Source organism: Hydra vulgaris, chromosome 04 (genome assembly GCF_038396675.1).
Source record: "Hydra vulgaris chromosome 04, alternate assembly HydraT2T_AEP".
NCBI classification, from domain to species: Eukaryota; Metazoa; Cnidaria; class Hydrozoa; order Anthoathecata; family Hydridae; genus Hydra; species Hydra vulgaris.
The window spans coordinates 35714468-35738707 of record NC_088923.1 but is presented as its reverse complement, the minus strand read 5'-3'; the positions used below and the strand labels follow the sequence as shown (position 1 = coordinate 35738707).

At 29.3% G+C, this 24240-nt stretch overlaps 1 protein-coding gene across 1 annotated transcript in view; it reads right to left on the bottom strand.

Moving 5' to 3' along the window:
• LOC105843864 (uncharacterized) overlaps nucleotides 1–24240 on the bottom strand; it is a 94972-nt gene that overhangs the window by 35799 nt on the left and 34933 nt on the right. Inside the window, exons 6-8 of the mRNA XM_065796191.1 lie at nucleotides 10045–10182; nucleotides 9450–9656; nucleotides 1399–1683 (exon numbers count right to left, since the gene is read on the bottom strand). Coding sequence (XP_065652263.1) covers nucleotides 1399–1683; nucleotides 9450–9656; nucleotides 10045–10182 — 630 coding nt within the window. The remainder of the gene's footprint in view (nucleotides 1–1398; nucleotides 1684–9449; nucleotides 9657–10044; nucleotides 10183–24240) is intronic.

Below are 24240 nucleotides of genomic sequence, written 5' to 3'. Positions count from 1 at the left end.
CCACCTGATTTGTTTTCCCTCGTAGAAAATATTTCCACACTGAATTTGATGAGCTTTCTTTTGAAATGTCCATAAAAGTTTCTTCAGATTTATCTACCATACTTGGGTTGGGATTTAAAACAATAACAATGTAAGTCTACAAAATTTTTGAAACATAAAATTAATATAATGACTTACTTTGTCTGCTCTGCATACAATTTAATTTCTTAATGTTAATATTTCATTTAAAAAAATTTTTTTAATGCATTTGCAGTAGCCTAAGCCTATTAAAATTTAAATTTTTTGAATTTATAACAATGAAAGTACACAATGCTGCCATCTATAGTAAAAGTTCTTCTAAATTCGAAATTCTAAAAATTTCAAAAAAAAACTTTTGTTTTGTTTTTATATTATGTATTTATTCCGTTTTAAAAATTTTAATTTTTATTACTAAAAACTGTTGTATTATACTACTGAGAATGACAACTTTGTTGTTGAAAAACGTTTTTAGTAACAAAAATTAAAATTTTTAGAACGGAAGAAATACATAATATAAAAACAAAACAAAAGTTTTTTTTGAAATTTTTATAAAAACAGTTCTAAATAACTTCAAAAATAAAATAAGAATTAAATAATCGAAATTCTAAATTCGAAAAATCCGGAATTTGCGTTTTTGAATTCCGGATTTTTAAAAATTCAAAATATGACGGAATTTCGGAATTCCGAAATTCCGAAGTCCGGATTTTTTTTTTTTTTTTTTTTTTTTTTTTTTGTTATTCACCTCCTCAAGGCCGAGAAGGCCACTACAGACGAGGAGGTTACTTAATAGTGGTTATAACCCTCTCTCAACTCTATAACTCCGAAACACGAACCTTGACGAACAAGGCCGCTGCGCGGAGAAACAAGTTGAGCGCGGTACTACCAGGGACGTGGTGGGGATCGAACTCGGAACCTCTCGCTTATGAAGCGAGCGCTTTACCACTACACCACTACCGCATTTGGATTCACTAATAAAAAGTGATACTTTAATAGGTTGCTGCAAGTGTTAAACTAACTTTTAACACATAATTTTGTTCTTTGCTACAGTTGGTTACCCTAAGTACACAAAAGTAACAAAAAATTGGTACTGGCAATTAGCTGCCTGTTTGTAGCTATTGAACTGTAGCACACTAAAGTTTCAAAAAAAAATTTCAAACTTTTCAGTTTTTTAGCAATTTTCAGAAACAATATCTCAAAAATTGTTCAAAGTCATTTGAAAACTGCAAAAATAATTTAGTTGGGTGAAAAACTGTTACTATAAAAATTTAAATTTAATTTTGATATAATCTTTTTTTTGCTAAGAAGGTGTGTAATCATACATTTTAATAATAAAATGTATGCATAAAATATTTCAATTGCCAAACTTGTTTTTAAATATACCTTTCATGTTTGGAAACGATGTTGGTGGTAATGTTTCATAAAATGAACAACCTGAATTAAAAGATGTTGTTTGACCACTAAACCCGTACAGACATTGACAGTCTCCATAAACATCAACTATTGCACTTGCAACATACCCATTCTGAGTAGGGTATTTTTTCTGATAATCCACACAAAAAATGAGACATGAGCTCCATGAAATGTAGCCAATATAAATATAAGTATCAAAGTATATGTAACTACCATAATATACTTTTGATAGTGTGCAACTTTTTGAAGATGGTTCTAAAATTTAGAAAAATAAACATTAATTCATTATAACCAAAGAAAAACTTTTTTGAACAAAAATTGAAATATAAAAAAAGAAAAAAAACAATTTTAAATTATCAAATAAATATATGTTTACCGTATGATACATACACATGGGATGACTAATGTTTGTATGTTGTATGCAGATGTTACAACTTTTAAAAGTTGTGTTTAGATTAAAACTATTTGTAAATCGTCACCTTAGAGGGCAGAGGTTCTATCTCCATTTTGGGTAGTTTTGCAGGAGAACAAAAACAAAGATTGAGCATTAAGCATAAATCAGCAATTTCATTTTTTGTTAGTCTTAATGTTTTTTGATCAATTAGAACTATCAAACATGATAGGAATAATTCAACTTTTTTGAAATTATTAACATTGAAGAGAGTATGGCACAAATTATAAAAGTCGTCATGGAGATAGAACCTTTGCCTAAATTAATTGCGAGTTCAATGGAAGTTTTGAAAATTATAAACATAATGAATCCAATTAAAATTCTTTTTTAATTAATACAAAATGCTCTTTATGATTGTGTAAACTATCAGATAATGAAAATCATGGTTCAAACTTTTTAAAATTAGTAACATTTTGGGACAAATTTTACAATTACCATGGAGATGAACCTTTACTCAAATTAACTGTGAATTGAACAGAATTTAAAAATTTGTAAACATTGTTTTTGTAATCAATATTATTAAATTCTAAGTGAAATCTTAATCTTAATTAGCAGAAAAATCAGAAAATTGTTATAATAGCAAAATTATATAACAGAATAATTATTATAGTAATACTGAAAAAAATGACTGACAAAAAACAAAGTCTTAGTTCTAGTTATCTTCATAGTCCGAATTAAGAACAAAAATTGTTTTAATAGCAAAATTATATAACAGAATAATAATAGTAATACTGAAAAAAATGACTGACAGAAAACTAAGTCTTAGTTCTATTTGTCTTCATAGTCCGATTCATCAATTTCTGACTCATCAGCAGTTGGTTCTGGTAAACTGTCTTTCATGGCTACTGCAGACGGTAGGTTGTTATACCATTGGGCATAATCTGGTGGAATAACACGTGATTTCACCATGCGCATGAGATCTTTTTTTTTCCGCATCTGAAATAGGCAGGCGAGTAGGATACAATGGCTGAGGCTCTAATCCTTCGATGTTGGATCGTCGTCCTCTTCCAGACTGTAAATTTATTTCCATAAAAGTAGGCGACGTAATGCTATATTTGTACTGCATAATGAACGGTCTTGACTTTTCAAACCTTGCCCACTTAATATTCAACCAGTTGACAGTTTTACCTTTAATATTTTTTGTACGATTTTTCACAATTTTACCGCAAAGTTGTTTTGAGTCAAAAAAATCGGTGTGTTGCAGTGATTTAACAAGATATGGACACGGATTCTTGCGCGCTGCAGCAATCAGAACTTCGTATTCTCGTGTAGTGTAAATTTTTTGATGGCTCTTACTGCGTTCAATAGTACTGTGCATAGAGTCAACTTCTAAATAAGAATGACCTGACTCCATATACTTTATATCGATGCATTCCAGGTGAGTTGTTTGAACAATGTACATCATTGTCGCAACAATAAATTGGTTTCTATTTTGTCCAGAGTACGTATCACTAAAAGAAGTCACCCTCTTCACAGAAACTGGAAGAGACTTCATATAATCTAACAGAGCTGTATTTATTTCATTGGCTTCGACGTTTCATAAATAGTAAAATTATAAACGGCAAGTTTCCGCATATAGAAAATTTGTGCATCACCTGCAAATGGAAGTGGTAACACTGCTTCGAGAACAAAAGTTATAGAACAAATGGATTTGTCAGCAGCAGATGCAGTCTTATCAGAATTTTTTTCGTCCATAGCTTCCTTTTCACGAAATTTATGACTGTCATAATTTGGTCGTAGCGTTTCTTTATCATCACCACTGGCATTTCGAAAAGCATTGCAAATCGAGCATTGGTCTTTTTTAGGAATAAAAAATTTTATATTAAAATCAGTAACAAATATTCTTCGATATACACCGATAGAAACTGGATCTGTGATATTTTTCGTTGTGCAATAATCATCTTTGTATAGTCTATAAAGTTCCTCAATACTTAGTTCAGGACTAAGGTATTTTGCCCTTGATAAAGCCCGACAGTAGTGAGATTTGACCTGAGGAAAGCTTAGGATGTGCTCTCGAACTGCATTGGTTCGCATTTCTGAAGTCTTATTGTCTGGAGTTTTTCCTTTTTTTGAATTTGGTGGTATGAAAAGACTAATCTCATTTTTATTTTTTACAACAAACTGAACAGTTTTCTTCTTTTCAAAGGTTGTTTATTCATTATATTTCGTTTGTTATCGTCTGCCATTTTCAAGAATTACGTCATAGGGCAAAGAAGATATCTCCGGTATAGTCAGATGGCAAAGGAGATAACACCTTTGCCCTTTTGGGATTCCGCACAAATGTAGATAGCTCAAAACTCGCACAAATTTATTGCTCTTCTCCTACTATGTGGAGATAGACCCGCTGCCTAATCTGATTCTAGCATTTAAAATAGATGTCCCTAAAGTCATAGTTGAATTTGAGCACAACATGGAGATAGAACCTCTGCCCTCTAAGGCGACGAAATGTATTTTGTTTAATTTCAAGCTTTTTTATAAATGTTTGTTTATTTTATGAATATCTAAACAAAAATTGATATTGAAAATATTTTTAAATTTTCTAAAATCTTTTATTTGTTGTAATCTGTAACTATTTAATTCACCAAATTTACATAAAAACTTGGCTTTGTTGAGTCTTCATTAGTGCATTGAGGTAATGAATTTCCTAGAGATAATAAACATTGATTTTTATTTTATTTCAGGCACCAAGGCTATATTTCAGAGTTTCTTGGAAACTTCTATTAAAAATACTAAACTTAATGAAAAAAGGTTTTATTTTACTATGTTAGATTAACTTAGATTACTTAGGTTAGATTTAACTTTAACCTTTTTTATTTAATTAATGCAAACTCCTAAAAGTGTAAATTTAATAATCATAATTATAAGCAATTAAAAGTCATCATATTGATACTTTTTACATATATATGATAAAGATTTAAAATTTAACAATAGTTTTAATGTCGTAAAATGATTTAGCTAAATAAAATAGTAAAAACAGAAAACAGAAAAAAGTATTTAAAAAATGCAATTAACCAATTTTTTTAAATGACAAAATCATACAAGATTATCAATGGCATCCTATTGGTTACATCACAATGAAATATATAATTTAACCGTGATGCATATGTTATTGAAAATAAGAAAAAAACTTTAATATTTTATTAACAAATAAAGTAAAAACTATTTGGATTTTTTTTTTAACTTAAAGTACTTATTTGTAAATAAAAATCAGTTATTTATATTAAAATTCCATCATGATCTGCAACTGATCTCAATTTTAATTTGACGCCTTTTATGGTCAGTTGTAAAAAAATTAAATCAATTTATTTTAGTTTTATTTGATGTGATCAATCAAGACTTTTTCTCATAAAGCTAGCCACAGGGTTTTTTTTTTAAAAAAAAGCCACCAGGGTTTTTTTTTAAAAAAAAAACCTATATGGTTTTTTTTGGAGGTTTTATGGTTTTTTTAAAAACTGATCGTAATTCCAAATTTTTATTATTGTATGTGAACTGTGATTTTCTTTAACTCTATAGATTTACCTTTCCCATGCTCCTGTATCCACTGCAGTTAAAAGAGCAACTCATTTTTTAAAAATATTTCACTTTATTTGCAACTTCAGGTAAAGGATCAGCACAACCACCCTGCTACTGGTACCATGTAACCCAGTACTAACTGCCCTATGCCCTGCTGCTTTGAAGGGTTTGCTTTTTTAGGCAAAGGCTAGGAGGAACAAGCTCCAACTTAAAAATCCCCTGCCTTAGGGCTCTTGATTGAGTAACTACACTTGGGCATATATTAACTCCATTCAGCTACTGTCTTGTAGAAAGCCTCCTAGGCAAAGTTTTAAGGGATTAACAAGCTTTGCACCCCTTCTTCATCTATTAAACTGGCCTAGATATAATCATAATCCATTGTTTCCAGTTTAGGATGTTGAATGCAGGATCTTCTAGACTTATTGCATGTGTTTTGCTCGTGTCTCTGTTTTTATGACTAGACAACACATTCTATTATCTCCTAATGAGGGTACAGCTCTAAACCTCAGTTTTATAGTTCTAAGACTGGCTGGTAGTCAGGTTTCTAAACTCTGTGGTAGGTTTCAGAGAGGCTAATTCCATCAACAGCAGTAGAATATCAGAGTACGAACAGTGCCATGTTGCGCATAGATGGTGTCCTTGTATATTTGATCTGAATTGTCAAGGCCACAATTGAAGCCCTTGGTTATAGCCTAGGGTTTATTACTAGTAATGAAACAACTGCTAAGACTATTAGATAGTGTACTGAGTACTATCTGCACTTTAAGTTAATTTCTTTAACCAATTTAAAAAATAACTAAAGTATCAAAAACTATATAACACAAAAAACCATCATCATCACCAAGTACTCTAAATCTATCATTCACTAATATTCCAGATCTTCAAAATAAAACTTTTCTCCTGTTGAGTTTTATCTCTTGCAAAGTTCACCAGACCTATTGCTCTTGTGAGACTAATTTGAGTTCAGCTGTCTCATCTTGTGATCTTAGTGTTGATGGTTCCACTCTCTTTCATCTCAAGACTGCACTCTTTTTAATATTTTTTCTGATTAAATTGACCAGGCCCATTCTCTTTATACTTTAGCCAATATCGTTGTTGTTGGTGACTTTAATGCTCATCACACCGAATGACTCAGTTTTAGTGTCAGTGACTCTGCAGGCATTAAGGCTCACAACTTTTGTCTTTCTCGATCACTAACACAAATAGTCAACTTTCTAAATCGCATTCCAGACAATCCAAATCATTTAGCTTCTGTGCTCAACTTATGTCTTGTTTCTGATTGTATTCAGTTGAGTATTGTGCTCCTGCAATTCCAAATTGTAACCATTACTTCAATATCTATGGGCAAAACAATTTTCCAGAAAACAGACATCTGTTTACTATTGCTAGAAACCATTGTAAAAAGATTTTGTCTAACACCAATGTTTGATATTCTTAGGTCACAAAATCTTGTATTTCATCTCAAAAACTAGGCTTCAGAGACTTCTGAAGAATCTTTAACAGTGTCTATAATAAGGGAAAATCTTTTATTCCACCTATCTTGCATGGCTCAGATTTTTTTGTTTCACCTAAAGACAAAGCTGAATTGTTTGCTTAGAATTTTTCATTAATCCTATCTCTTGATTCCTCTAATCACATCCAACCTGATATAGCCAACAAACAGGTTGATTTATTGCTTAACATTTATATCACTCTAGCTTCTGTATCTAAAGTGATTTACATCTTAGATTTTTCTACAGTTTGTGGTCTGGACAACATACCCATTAAAGTCTTGCAGAAGTATTCTCTGGAGCTGTTGACTATACTTTCAAAACTATTTAAGAAGTGCTTATTAGAGTCTTGTTTTCCAGTCTTCTGGAAAATGGCATCTGTTATCTCTATTTTAAAAAATTCTAGAGAGCAATCTGACTTGTCTATGGACCATCCTGTTAGTCTCCTTCCTATCGTAAGCAAGGTTTTTGAATCTATAATTAACAAACACTTAATCTCTCATCTTGAATCTAATAACTTACTTTCTAATTGTCATATGGATTTCAATCTTCTCATTTTACTGATTTGTTAACGGTAACAACTGATAGGTTCTGTCATGCATTAGATAGATGTGGAGAGTAGGGATTGCAAATTTCCTGACTTTTTGCTATCCTGAGATAGCGGAAATTTTTCATAGTGTTCCTGGGATCCCAGGAAAATTCCCAGGAACGCACATTTAAATAAAGTACAAACAAATAAATTTTTTTATTTTTACTTTATTCATGGTTTGTTCACCTTTTCACTTCCTGACTGTGAATAGAGTGAACCACTTTTCATATATAGTTTTCTGATTGTGACCTTGTACTGAGTACCTATATAATTTTGCAGTTTTTTGTAACTATAACATAAACTTAACAAAATAAAGATCAAATACTACTATCAAATGATTGATTTAAAGTTTGTTATTGAAATTTACTTAATGAAATGATTTTTATTTCCTTTATATCTAACTAATTTGCCCTAATATTTTAATGTGACATACAATAATATTTTTCCAACTTACTATCTGGTTTAAATACTAATCAATTACCAACTTGCTAAACAAAAATGATTGATCAGTTTTCGCATTATTTTGTAAGGAGTTCAAACTAAAAATTATATTCATTTTAAATCCATTGTAAATACCATTTTGTATATAAATAAAGTATATAAAAGTATTAGTCTTTTATATAATTACAGTGTTTATAGTATAAATTTGTATGCTTAGACATATTTGTTGAGTTGGATTCCTTATCAATATAATTGTTCATCCATTGAATTTAGAGATAAGAACTTGCTAAATCTAGCCAAAATACATAATAAAAGTTGACATGATACTTGTGAATGAATTGAAAAAGTTTGATTAAAAAGAAATTTTAATAAAAATTTTTAAAATAAAGTTTAGGAAGTTAATTCTTTTAACGCATATTTGACATTTATATTTATTATGACATACATGAAAACATACTTAAACATACTAGATGTTCTAAAAATATCTAACAAGCCGTGGTCAAGTTGTCACAAGAAAATATTATTGGCATGGTCAGGCAGAGAGTGCAATCACACCATTTCTGACCAAACCTACTTAACTAATGTTGAGCTGTTTCCAAGCAACTAAATTTTATTGCATGAGGTCAATTAAAATTTCCATTATAAAAAATTAACTGAATCCATATTTTTAAGATTTTTAAGTACAAAATGGAATCCACTGCTGATTCTTTTCTTTACTTATAAATCTCTTGATCATCCTTGAAAGCAATACTGTTATCATAATTGGGATAGACAAGGGTGAAAATTTTATTGTAAATGTTATTGGACCTGCTCTAATTGCCAAGTTTAAACCTCTGTTCCAGGTTGCATCTTTTTTTATTTATAACACAAATATTACCATATTCTCAGCACAAGCAAATTATCATCAATTGTTGTATCAACCAAAACTCAATTATGCAAGACTTATTATTCCGCAAAATTAAAATTTTTTACTGCAACTAGCTTTTATGTAATTTTTTTAACTCAATCTTTTTTTTTCTCTACCATTCCTGCTTTAAAAATTTCTCTCCTACCTTTATCTTTTCCTGACAATTGACAGTTTTTTAAGTGTTCTGTCAATTAAATCACTTTTTTGCTCTCTTATGTGCTATTTACTCCCAACTTATATATATGTATGAACAATTAGTTAAATGGTGTTTTTAACTAGATTTTTAGATGTAAACTCCCTGTAAGATACCTATCCCCAAGAGAATCTAGCGGGAACAGGTATCTTACAACGAATAAATAATACACTTAAAATCTTGATTCCTGCACACTTTATGACTTAAAACAACTATTCAAAATAATAATTAATTATTAATATATTATATAGTATTATATAATTATTAATATATTATAATATGTTAACATATTGTAATAAATAAATTTAATAAATAAAAAATAGCTATTTCAAACAATAAATAAATTTTTAAATTTATTCAAGTTTAAAAATTCTTTGTTAATAGAATAGTGTTAATGTAAATAGAAAATCTTAATAAATGTATTTTTAAATGCTCACCAACAGTACAGTAATCCCATTGAGTAGAATAAACATTTAAACCACTATTCCGTCCAAGATTTCGCCCACAGTAACATCCCAAATTTTTAGAAAAAAACATAGTATTAATCTGAGGATATTTTGCACATGTTACAACACAATATGATACCAAATTATTGAACCCTGTCTGCAAATTTGATTGTAATGTATTGCATATTGGATTTGTTACTGAAAAAACATTTAATTGAATAATTTATTAATGTGCAATAAAAAAATACAACCAACAGATGTGCATTATTTATATACATAAATAATACACACTTTCTAAGGTTACCACAAGCTTTTATCATTGAAAAACACCTTAATATCTTAATTAGATAAACTTGTGCTCTGAATTGCCAAAAAAAAGGAAACCTGAAGTTTTACTTTTCATCTCTGTAAAGCATGCTTGAAATAGTAAATTTAACACTCTACATTAAATGAGTCCGTGACAAACCTTTATAAATTTATTTTCTTTCTTATTTATTTCTATTTAAATCATATATTTATTTAACTTTTTATAAAGCCTTATACTAAACTAAATTAAAAGACACTCTTTTACAAAAAGTAGAATCACCTCGAGGATTTTGCTGTTCAACTTTTCCCATTTCACATACAACCTCAAATGAAGAACCATTAGGGCTGATTTGATAAACTCCAGTTTTATTAAAACCATTATTGTGATGATCCTGGCAATTCTTTGCGACTCCAGCTGCTATAAATCATTATATAATAACGACTATAATAACAATAATAATTAGATAAAAATCAATACTTAAACTATTAAAAACTTTGAATATAAATATATATATAAATATATATATATATAAATATATATATAAATATAAATATATATATATATAAATATATATATATATAAATATATATATATATAAATATATATATATATATATATATATATATATATATATATATATATAAATATATATATATATATATATATATATATATATATATATATATATATATATATATATATATATATATATATATATATATATATATACACTGAGGCATATTCGTTTTACGCATCAATTTTTTTCTCTTTATCTTAATTTTTTACTATGTATTGTCAACTGATATGCATGCAACAAGGCGTACTTTATAACAGCCATGTAAGGCGTACTTTATAACAGGCCTATTCACCGTGCGGATGATGTCATAAACTGGAGGCGAACATTTTGTATTTCCTATATTCATTCTGTTACATAAAGTCGAAGTGCTAGCTAAATTATTTAGTCAATTTTAGAATTTTTAGTTTACTTTGTTATAAACATGGGTTGTAAATGCTGTGTCACGAATTGCAATGGCAATTATGATAAAAGTTCAAAAAAAAAAACTTTTCGTCTTCCTCGAACACCAGGAGAAAGAAAAAAGTGGTTGGCTGTTATACCAAGAGACAGCATACCAGATAAGAAAGGCACGGTTGTTTGTGAAAGGCACTGGCCTTTTTTGATAGACTTCGACAAAAGATTATGGCAAAGAAAGACCATGTGATCCTCCATCTGTGTTCAAGTGTGGTTGTCCCAGAACAACTTCAACATCACATGCAGAAACTAGAAATGTTCAACCTGACGAGTTGTCTGCTTTTAATTTAAAAGATGTTATAAAATCTTTTAATGATCTGAAAACAAACATAGAAAACTATAAATTTAATGGAATTGATATATTTAATACTAAAACAAAAAATCAAGTTTTGATTCAATTGTTAGAGTATGTTCATGACACAGGTGTTCCATTATTTCTTCTAAAAATAAATAATAATTTTTAGTATGAATCTTTTCACTTTGGAGTCAAATGCTTAGTAAAAACACTCTCACAGAACAGAATTACCATATTGAATAGATGGTTGAATATTGAAGAAACACTTTAATTTTTAAATTCGTATGAGATAAGCAGTAAAGAAAAAATTATTCAACAGAAATATTTTTCAATGAAGGATAAACCTGTTACAGATAAAAAGTGTTCTGTTGAAACAATGATTAGAGCTTTTAAGTACTTTGCTATGTCACGTGCTACATATATTCGTCTTCGAGAAGACTTTGAACTTCCTAGGATTACAACATTAACAAGACTAACAAAAGTAAAATCAAATCATGAGGATATTTATCTACAAAAGATTTTTTCAAACTTAACAGACATTAGACATAAAAAAATGCATTCTTCTATTAGATGAAGTTTATGTAAAGACTATGTTGCAGAACCATGGGGGAACAATTTTTGGAAAAGCAGTTAATAATCCAAATGTTTTTGCAAATGTTTTAAGTTTTATGGTTATTACTTTGTTTGGTGGGCCTAAATTTTTATGTAAAATGCTTCCTGTGTGTGACATCAATTCAAATTTTCTTTTTGAACAAACTACTTTTCTTTTATCTGCGATAAAAGCAGCTGGTGGTCATGTTATTTCTATAGTTTGTGATGGTAACAGGGTAAATCAAGCCTTTTTCAAGAAATTTGAGACAGATGGCGTACCTTGGCAAACAAAAGATAATGTATATCTTCTGTATGATTTTGTGCACCTTTTAAAAAACATTTGCAATAATTGGATCACTGAAAAGTCACAGGAACTTGAATTTTTTGTTGATAAAGAAAAAAAAGTTGACAAATGGTCCAATTAGAATCAAATCAAATGATTAAAATGTCTAAACCTACAGATGTTGCTGTGTTCCCAAAACCAATTGAAAGGCAAAAAGTTTCAACTTGTCTGAAAGTATTTTGGAAAGAAACAGTTTGTGCTTTAAAATGTCACCCAGAGTTAAAAGATGTTGATGATACTATTTCTTTTCTTTCAATAATAACTAAATTTTGGAGAATTGTTAATAGCCTTTATGCAAAAGTACATATGCGTGATCTGAATCGGTCTGCTCTTTTCTCTTCTGATGATTTTAATCTTCAAAAGCTGTTAGAATTTGGAAGCATGGCTAAGCAAATGTACTTTACTCAAATAGTTTGTTTTGAAAGCTTCACTAAAGATACTTCTAAAAGTATCTATCATACTTGTAATGGTCTTGTGGAGTTATCAAAGTTTCTCTTGTCTACAAGTCATAAGTATATTTTGCTTGGAACATTTACAACTGGTCCTTTAGAAAAGCAGACAGGGATCAGGAGGTACATATTTTATCACTGTTCAACAAATACTAGAGAAAGTGGGTATCATAAAAACAAAACTACTTTTGCAATTAGATAAATATGGTGTTGATCTTGATTTTACTACATCAGGTCATTCTTGTGAAAGATGTGGTTTTTACTTAAATGAAGAAAAATGTTTGATATTCGATAATTTGTCAGAATTAGAAAATATATTATCTATAGATGTCAAAATGACTCTAATTTACATAGCTGGTTATTGTCCGAAATGACAAAGATTCAGATGATTCATATTTTTATTATGAAAAATTTAGAGATTTTACTGAAATTAATCGTGGAGGATTAACTATACCTGGTGATTCAGTTTGTCAATGGGTAATATATTGCTATATTATGTTTCGTGAAGTAGCTGATAATACATGCATATCTTCTTTGTGCAATCTAATGATGCTTGTATCAGAATTCTATAAATTAAATATGAACAGAAACCATGGTGTTACACTTTTAAATGTTTTCTTTAAGAAATATTGTAATTTATATTCTCCAAGGTCTGAAAAAGAACCGAAACAAAAACTTTTAAAGCTTAGCGTTAAATAACAAAGGCCAAATGCAACTGTTTTTTTGTTAAATTGAACTGTTAAATTTAAATAATTACACTGTATATAACTATAATAGAATAAAAGAAAAAAGTATTATTATTTTTAATATATTTTAAATGCATTTTTGTTGTTTATTATTATTTCTTCCTTAAAAATTAATTTTTATGTTCAGTTCAGGTTATTTTTTCTGTATCTTTAGTTTAAAAAACTCGCCTCCAGTTTATGACGTCATCCGCGCGGTGAATTGGCCTGTTATAAAGTACGCCATGGCAAGCAAGTTATTATCAAAATAATGTTGTGTTGTGGGCTAATAAAAACCACAAAATAATTTTTCTGTGTCTTTATTAACATGAGAGTATGTTTGATATACAAAAGCACATTTTTATATCTATAGACGCAATCAGGTTAATAACGGTAATTATTGATTTTTAATCACTTTTACACAAATAAATTGATAAATTTTAGTGTAATTTGATCTTTTGCTCTGCCAGTATCATTTTTATTGCATTTTACGAAATGCCTAAAGGAAAGTATTTGACAGATGCTGAAAAAATACAAATCAATTTATATCGTGGCTCAGAAATCTCACCAGCACTTTCTATACGAGAAATAGCAAGAAAAATTGGAAGATCTGACCATGTTGTACGAATTTACATTGCAAAAGGTGACAATTACGGTGTAAAAAAAGCAACAAACGTCAATAAAGTATTAACAAATCGGCAAATCGAATTCGCTTCGAAGCAACCAAAAATAAATTGAATGCAACACAAATAAAGGATAAATTATTATTGCCTGTCACCAATAAACATGTTGCACATATTCTACGTACAACACCAAACGTAAAGTGGAAGAAACCACACCAAAAACCAATGTTAAAAAAACACCATAAAATTGCTAGATTACAGTTTGCTAAAAACCATATGCATTGGACTCATGAGTGGCAAAACGTAATATTTTCAGATGAAAAAAAGTTCAATTTAGATGGTCCGGACTCTTACAGTTGTTATTGGCATGATCTAAGAGGAATAAATGACCCACAAACAAAACGAAATAATGGAGGAGGAAGTTTAATCGTTTGGGGTGGATTTTCTTATTCAGGAAAATTGACTCTGTGTTGTGGTTTACCTAAAATGAACTCGATAAAGTATACAGAAGTGTTGGATGATGTTCTCATAACTTATATGGATGAAAACATGAACGATAATGCCATATTTCAGCAAGATAATGCTGCAATTCACACATCTAGGCATTCTATGAAATGGTTTAAAGACCACAACATCCCGGTTCTCGAATGGCCAGCTTGTAGCCCGGACTTAAATCCCATCGAGTAGGAAATGCTATCAAGAAAAGTTTATGACGCTAAAGCAGCCGGACACCAATTTAAAACTGTTACTGAGTTAAAGTGTAAAATCCTTGAAGCATGGTCCGAGTTGGATCAAACTACACTTCAACGACTAGTGGAGTCAATGAAAGGCAGAATTTTTGAGATGATCCAGTGTAATGGAGGACATACGCATTACTAATTTCCATCTTTTAATGTCAAAAATATGACTGCGTCAATAGATATATTCCAATTAAAAAATGTACTTTTGTATATCAAACATACTCTCATGTTAATAAAGACACATAGAAAAATTTTTTTGTGATTTTTATTAGCCACCAACACAACAATTATTTTGATAATAACTTGCATGCATATCAGTTGACAATTCATGGAAAAAAGACAAAGAGAAAAAAAATTGATGCGTCTAAACGAATATGCCTCAGTGTATTAGGGTAGGTCGATTTTTCACTTTTTTTTTAAATCGTAACGGCTAAGGTACTGAAAGTTGTATTTATTTATATAAAGCAAAAAAATAAAAAGTTGAAGGTGTTTAGTCAAACGGCGGCTTGCGGATCAGCGATCAAAATTTAAAAGTTCCCTCATCAACATTTGCTCTAAAAATATTAACTTTTTGCTTGTGATTTCGTACTTTTCAATACGCTCAGACAAAATTTCAATCAAAAAAGTTTGACACACCAAGGAATTATTTGCATTTAAAATCATTGATACAGTTTATCGTTTCGTTTTATTAAGCAAATATGTCCAACTCTTATTTAAGTATAAATTTTTTACTTGTTGTGTTACATCTATTATCTAATTAAACCCTCAATAAAATCTAATAAATAATCATTATTAGTTTAATAAGTCGTTTAAAAAGCAATATTAAACTAAAAAAAAATTATTTCAAGAATGTAACAAGCAAGTTAAGCAAATAAATCACTGTACAACTGAGAATAATGTCCTTTAGACAAAAATCTTTGACACATTTTTCTGCTAAGTAGTTTTGTTAGTATAGATTTATGCCTGGCTTCAAATCCATATACAGTGTTAGAACACTCTGGGAATGAAAAGGGAGGACTTGAATATTGGTCTTTATTTTATTTTTAATGAATTTGTAAATATCTTTATCAAATAACTCTTTTGTAGTTGGTGGCTCCATTTCAATATTAGCAAGATCAGCAATATCAATAAGTGATGATTGATATTACTGATCTTGATCACTTATTGAGTATTGTCTCGAATTTGAGACAATACTCAATAAGTGAGTATTGTCTCAAATTTGAGAGTCCTGATCTGCTCATCATTATTTTTAACCATTGTATAGAGACAATTTGCTGGTATCAAAAAGAAAGCATTACCTTGAATGTTTTTTCTTTACAATTCCTTTAACACCATCAAACTTAATAAGATTCAATTTATTAAAAGTGAAAAACAGAATCAGGGGGGAATCTTGCAATTTGGAAGATTTCTTTATTTAAAACCATGATGGAGCATAAACTTTAACAATATAATGGGTAAGCTTTTTCAGACTAGCGTTTGGAGAAATATCACGAGTGTATAAACACAGAATTTGTATAGAAAGGGTTAACCATCAAGCATGATTTATTGGACCTATTTTACAATTAGCACATTTGTCGTCTACTTTACCTAATCCGTTACCTTTAAAATATTCGTAAAGAAGCCTCATGACCAATATCTTTTAATATCTCATGTGAAATATATCCTTCAGTGATAGAAGTTTGAATTGCTTCAAACTCTACTTGAGGTTGTCTATGATTTTCTTCAGAACATCAATTCCCAATTGGTCTACAAAAATTTTGCAGACCGGTTGTTTTTTTCTAATTTTTTAAAAAAGGCTTTTAGTGGGAGTTCATTCTGATGAAGGCTAAAACCTATTGTGTGAAGTTTCTTTCCTATCAACTCTTCTAGATTAACCACCAAGCCACTCCTCCAACCTGTGTTTGATGCAGTATTGTCTAGAAGAATAGCACGGATGCTCTCTAGACTAACATATTCTTCAAGTACACTAAACGTCTCAAGAGCAAGAACATTCCCAGCAGCACCAACAACGGGTATTGTTCTGTGTGTCAAGTAGATCCTTAACAATTGCCCAAAAGTTTGGCTTAATGTCAAAACAATCTAAGAAGTTAATAAAATTGAATCAATTGTTTGTATGTGCTTTGATCCGTTGTAATTAAATCACAAGGGCAACATCCGTAATTCTCTTCAGTTTTTGATCGCGTATAAAGGTCTTTTTTATTTTTGGCATTTTTTATTTTCTAAAACTAAATACTTTGTTGATGTTATTATTACAAGACACATAAATTATGTGCAATAAAATAGTAACACTTTATTAAAGTACTAAACTATTTAAATTTTGCACAAAATAATAACTTACTTGATAATAATATTTTTACAATTAGTATACTAATTTACTAGTAAAACGTGCTTATTGTTCACAACTCTATTAAATCTATTTTAACTACATTCTACAAAAGTAACATCTATAAAATATAAACCAGTTAAGCATGTAAATCTAGTTGTATAGACTCGGGTGAATCAAAAAGTATATTTTAAGAAATATTTATTAGCCGCTTATAAATTTGATTTTTTGGCCTTAAGTTAAAAGCAGTCACAGACTTTACTAAAGACTATGAAACTACGAGGTTAAATATTGTTTACAAACAAAATACAATACATGCGTGCTTTAAAAAATGAAGAAAAATAAATTTGATGAAGCAGCTAAAAGGAGTTTACGAAGTATGCAAGTCCAATAACTCCATAGAAGTTCCGCAAAAAAATATACTTAAGCTTGCTATTTTTTTTTTGTTATTTTTTGTTATTTTTGTATTTTCAAGTTTGCTATTCCGCAAAAAAATACACTTAAGCTTGCTATTTTTGTTACTTACATATAAATATCCAACTTTATATTTTTTAGCAGTACTTACATACTAAAATCGACCTGCCCTAATATATATATATATATATATATATATATATATATATATATATATATATATATATATATATATATACTTAGCCGCCGAGAGAAATTTCGGGCCCTGGGTAAGTTTTCTTAACTGGCCCTCAATATGATCAATCATATACCCAGGACCGCCAGAAGCGTGCTCTGGTCATTGAAAATTAAAAATGAAAGTTAATTAAATCTTATAAATTCAAAACTATTTAAATCTTTTAAAAGTTAAAGTTAGAAAAAGTCATTTAAACGATTTTGTGTCATTGTTGATCTTAATACGTCTTTTATTCTTTTCAACAGGCTAAAAGATCTTTCTGCTTGGGCAACCGTCACTGGAATTGTGCAAAATTGCAAATTGCAATTATAATGTTTGGAAACAGCACATCCAGTTTGTTTGTTTTAATTTCATTTAATAATTCAACGGGCTGAGGAGAAATATTTTGTATATTGGCATCATAAATTGATTTTAAATGTAGTATTTCATCTCTAAGAGGATCATCAATACCATTTTCATACATTTTTTGCAACTTTTCACACTTACTTTGTATTTCTTGATTATTTAAGTCACGGAACAACCATAATACATTGAATAAAGAATCTATTTCTTTTGCTGCATTAAATCTTCTTGTCATATTTCCAATAATTGCTATCCATGAAAACATTGAAAACATTAATTCTAAATTCTTCTGTCGGTGTCCTTTTTAACTCGTGTGTTGTTTTTTTTCTTTTTGTATATTTTTCCCCCGAATATTCTATGCTTATCTGTAAAGATGTGCCCAACAATCTACATTCATTTGAAATAGTATCCCAACTATCTTTTATCGTATTTAATTCAACAAGAAGACTTGACAAATTGGTTATTTCTAAATCAAGTGTTGCATTGCGAGCATGTAAAACAGTACTTCTGTAGTTTATAGCTGCAAGAACTTTGTGCCATATTTTTGCCAGTACTGAGCATTCAAAAGATTCTCCAGTCTTCTTATTGCAGTCAACAAATGCAAGAATTCTTTCCATAATTTCGAATTTGTTGAACTTAATAGTAACTTACCGTAAAATGAATGTAGTTTGTTCTATAGGCGCAGAATAGGGTGTTGCGTCTACAATAAGGGAATAATACTTCATAGTTTCTCTTTCCTTCAAAATAAAAGTATTAAGTAATCTGCACAGCAAGATATGAATTCATTTTGAATGTCTGGCGATAAGTAATGTACTTGCAATCTCTGCTTTTCGATTTGCGTCTGCGTTATGTCTTTTGATTGTTTTTCTAAAAGCGGATCGTAATGACTTAAAAGTTCTAATAATCTTAGAAAAATTCGAATCTCCAATCAAATGAGTAACACCTCTAAAGGCCAACCCACGCTCAGCAAGAAACAAAATTACATCTAATAATCGGTTAAATAAATGTTTCCATTTCTGTGTCTCATTTTGCATTTGTTTTACTATAAAGCAATCAATTGTGGTACGTTTATTAATATTTTTTTCTAAATTTCGTCACTGGATATAACAAGATTTATGATTGCTAGATTTTTCATGGTCAGGTATTCTGTCATATAATTTTTTGTACCCTCTATTAGCCTGCCAACCATTTTCTGTTGCAAAAATTGATCTTTGCTCATGAAATTTATAAAATAAACGACAAAGAAAACAAAACAAAGCATTTTTAGATTTGCTCTAAACTAACCAATCACGAGGAACTATTTCTTCATTTTTTAAACGAAAGCTTAATAAATAGGTAGGGAATTGACAACCGTGTTTATCTACAGGAAATGTTGTTGGGTGTGGTTCTGGACATCTTAGAATAGCATCTTCTACGTCTTTTGGTGTTACATTTACTTTTACCACTCCAATATCGATGTTGGCGCAGTCGGTATACAAAAAAAGTGTCGAAATATCAGATTGCGCGGAAATTCCAACAAATTCCGTTTCATTCCTTGCGCTTAATGGGTCCGAGGCAATGTTTCCATTATCACAATATTCATTGTTCTGTGTTTTTGAAGAAATTTTAAACCCCAAATTTTCTAGTGTTCTCATACCTCTTCTTCATTTCTTTTTTGTGCTCTTTTCGTTTTTCGTATCCAGATTTATGGCGAGATATCATATTTTGTATTTCAGAAATTAAAACGTAGCTCTTTATACAGAATTTATAAATAAATAATGCAAATTAAAGTTTACGAATAATAACATTTTTTTAATAATATTAACATTTGAATAATAATATTTTGTATTTAACGCAATTGTAATATTTATCAAAAGTTTTAATTTAACACGTATATGTTATTTAAAAAATGTAAACTAAAATTAAAATTAAAAATATACGCTTACAAAAAACATCAGCAGTGTCTAAAACGAAAATTTTAAAATGTAGCATTAATGAGCGATCACATCATTTCTTTCAAGATCAATCTTTACAACTGTTAACGTTATAAAAGAAAATTAACAAACGAAAAGTTAACAACGTCGATTGAAAAAATTCGAATTTTAATTTCGATTGAAATTCAATTGAAAAAAATTCGATTAAAAAAATTCGAACTTTAATATTACAAAAGAAAAATAGCAAGAACAAAAAGAATGAGTAAATAAGACTTCATGAAAAAAAATAATTTGTACACACACGGGGCCCCGGGAATCTTCCCCTTCTACCCCCATCCCTCATATATACATTACCCCCATCGGCGGCAATGTATATATGAACAAAGCTCGCAATTTTATATTGAATAGTACGAACAAAAAAAAGTAACCAAGCGAAACAACAATATTTAAAAAATGAATGAATTTTTTTTAACAAAAAGTTTCTTTTATTTGATTGAAAAATTAATTAAAAATAGTAAATAGTACTGGAGGCCTCTCAGTATTTTCATTAGTAGTTCTAATGCAAATGTTATAATCATGAGTTTAATACATTCAAAAAGTTATTTAATAGAATTATTTAATTGCAGTGTTGTAACTATGAGTTACTATTGTAATGTTATTATAAAAGGAAATACTAATTGAAGGTGTATGTTTTTGTTTATGTATATAATTTTCATAGGTCAACAAATTTTTTTCATATTTCAGTTTGAAAAAAACAAAAAGTTTAAAGAATGGCTCCATAGTTTTCTTGTGTATTTTCTAGCAATTGTATGCATGGTTGTTGAATCTGTATGTTGAATTGCCAGTTCTGCAACTGGAAATATGTCCATTTGTGCGGTTTCTTAAATTATTTTTTCCCAGTATAAGTAGTTGACTATCTACTTATACTGGGAAAAAACATGATAAATATTTTCCATGATAAATATTTTAGATATTTGATAGATATTTTGATATATGATAGATATTTTAGTCCATGATAAATATTTTAGAAAATAAATGATATTTTTGCTATAACAAGTTATATGACTTTTAATGATCCAAATAGTGCCATTCGATGTCTTAAACTTATCTACTTCTTGTAAATATAAGTAGCAGATTTTATATTGGCTGTTTTTGCTTTTGAATAGTCACATTTTTTTGATAGATAAGGTAAAGTGAAGTTTTGAGCATTTTAATTGTCTCAGTAAGTTTGGAGGCTGTTTATAATTAATTATTGGTTAAAAAAAATTCTTTTACTCTTTTATTATCAGATAAACTTAGTAAAAGGTAAATTGCTTAGTTAAAGGTTAATTACAAAAATTGGTTGACAATTTAAATTATTATAGAAAGTAGTCGCCATAAGAAAAAATTTATATTGTTTTACTGGCGCTGGCCAGTAAAACAATATAAATTTGTTTTACTGGCCAATGTGATTTTGCGCAATGAAATGCTTTTGCTATTACATAATCGAGTAATGACGTAATCTTTTAATCATATTTTTAGTTCTGCTAAATTTTTTCTGTAGTAATTAGACATAAAAACGATTATTTACACAGAATTTTCTTTTTTATATGTTATGGATGATGACTGTTGAAGTTTAAGTAGTCATTAGTGTTTGTTTCTTAGTATAATATATTTATTTTATTGTATCTGTTGTTTTCAAGGATAAAATATTTGTTATCCTTGAAAACAACAAAAAATTAACTACACTTTATATTTTTAATTTGAATTCAATACCAAAATCAATTGTAAAATTAAAAGAATTTCAGTAATTAATTCTGTAAGGAACGTTTGGAAAATTATTAATACTCTTGTTTTTAATTCTATATTCTCAGCAAGTAATTAATTATATATCTGCTTTTATAAATTCAACCATTATTATTTTTATCTAAAAGTTTTATGCATTATATATACAAATAATTGATGAAAAATGCCGATCAACTTCATTGGCAATTTTTTATGTTATCTATGCACTATGTTGATAACTTCATTTATTTATTATTATTTTTATTTCTCTATAGATTAAAAGACAATTAAACAGGGCTTTGGAGCTGAGATCTAAAAATTGGCTCCGGCTTCATTAGAATTTTTGGCTCCAGCTCCAGCTCCAGCTCCGGCTCCGGCTCCGGCTCCAGCTAAAGAGCAGCTCCGGAGCGGCTCCAAAAAAAATAAAATTTTTTTTAATGTTTTATGAAAGTAACTAAATTACTATTAATATTTTATTAATCAAAATCTTGATTCATCCTTAAAAATAAAATATCTAAAATATCAGGTTTGAGTGAAGAACGCAGATCGCTCAATACAAACTTAAGAGAAGAAAATAGCCTCTCTACACTTGCTTGTGAGATAGGTATACAAGTGACTACTCTGCACGCTTCTTGTATTCATTTTGGGTATTCTTCAATTCCCTCAATAGCTGAATTCACTTTTAAAGGTCCCATTTCTTCCATTATCCTTCAGTCGTCCAAAAAATTTGTATTAAAAGTATTTTTTATCAAAATTAGTTTTGATTACACTTCTCCTTTTTTTTTATCAAACTCCTTTTCAAATTCATCCTCTTCTCCATCAGAATTAGATTCACTTAAAACTTAAAGAAGTACTGTAGTTGGCACAGCATTATACATTTTTCTTGACTTTCTATTATATTCTTGGTATCTCTTTTATAAATTTTTTCTGCTATTGTTTTTAAGTCTTGTTTTGCTCGTATTATCTGGTTTTCTTCCAATAATTTTCTATATCTAGCTTCAACATAAACTGCAGCTATAAATATATCATTATCAAAAAGTTTTTTTTCTTGTTTCTGGATAGATTTTGAAATGTCTTCTGCAAATAGACCTTTATTCTTCTCTAGGTCAATTTTCAATTTCAATCGTTCCTTTAGAAAATCTCTTGAAGTGATGTCGATTCTTTGTAGTTTCATCATGCGGCTTTTTTAAAAGATCACAAAGATGACTTGACTTATCTCATATTTCAGGGCATAGTAAGAATATTTGATCTACGGCAGCAAATTGCTGACACAGTGGGCGCAAAAGTAATAATCTTTCGATTGTTTGGAATGTAGAACCCAGTGTGTCTCATTATCCAAAATTGTTACAACCTCATATTGCTTACTTGCTAAAAATATTGTATGTGAGTTTCTTAGTTTCTTTACAACATAACTGACTTTTGCTCAAAGTTTGACGATGTATTTTTTTTTAAATCATACGAATAGCTAGCTGCATAGTGTGAATAACACAGCGCATCAGCTTAATGTCAGTAGACACCATTCTGGGTTGGTTAAGGCTAGATTTTCTTCCCGAGCTACTTCTCCATTTGTATCCTGATACAAAAATTTTACTTGTTCTTCATCCTGCAAAGCTTCATCTCAAAAATTTTCATCAGCTAAATACTTTTTTAAAATTGTGATTGCTCTAATCATATTGGCTGCATTGTCTACACTTGCACATACTATTTGAATGTACTATTTGCTTATTTCAGACTCAACAACTTTATATACTGACAGATGTGATTTTTTTTTTTTTTTTTTTTTTTAAACCATATGAAAAATTTCTATATTTAGAAATTATAAATATTTTAATGAGCGTAATTATTTAAATTTTTTTAAAAAAATCTCATATAAAATATATAAAACATTAATTTTATGGAATTTTGATATTTCAAAATATCGGTAAAACTGGCTCGGAGCTGGCTCTGGAGTCAGCTCCGGCAGGAAATACTTTAGCTCCAGCTCCGAATCAGCTCCATGTAAAATTACCAGCTCCGGATAACTCTGGCTCCAGCTCCGGAGCTGCTCCAAAGCCCTGCAATTAAAGAAAGTTAAAGTTTATTTATAATACCTATTAAATTGATAAAAGATTTCATTCAGCTAGATAGTTTCATTTTGCTTTTACAAAAAAACAGTAAAAAAATTTAACATTTTGGATAACACCTGTTCCATAAAATTTGAGACTGGCTTTACACTTGAATAAAAACTTAAATAAACACGATAAAAAATTTTTTTTGGTATGTTCTTAGAATTAAATATGCAGAATAGGAAAATAAAAATAAATTTATCAAAAGACTCCATATCTTCGAATTTGATCAAGTCTGGTATTGGTACCTTGTACCAGCTTTTGTACAGCATTTAGGTCAAATCTACTAGCACAATAACGAATCCGATGCTCATGGTTTGATATATTATTTGTAGACCATCCATTTTTGTACACATCCCGCTTAAGCATTGCCTAAAAATCCTCTATAGCACGAGCTTCTGGTAAGATTGCTAGATTGTCTTTTTTTGAACAAATGGTATCTTCTGGGTTTTTAACCATTTTGTTACCGAATTAGCATAGTGAGATGTTGCTAAATCGGGCCAAAAGATATACTTGGTGTCTCAATAATAATTATTAATAAAAGGTTGCAAGCGCTTTTGTAAACACTCTTTTAAATAGATCTCTT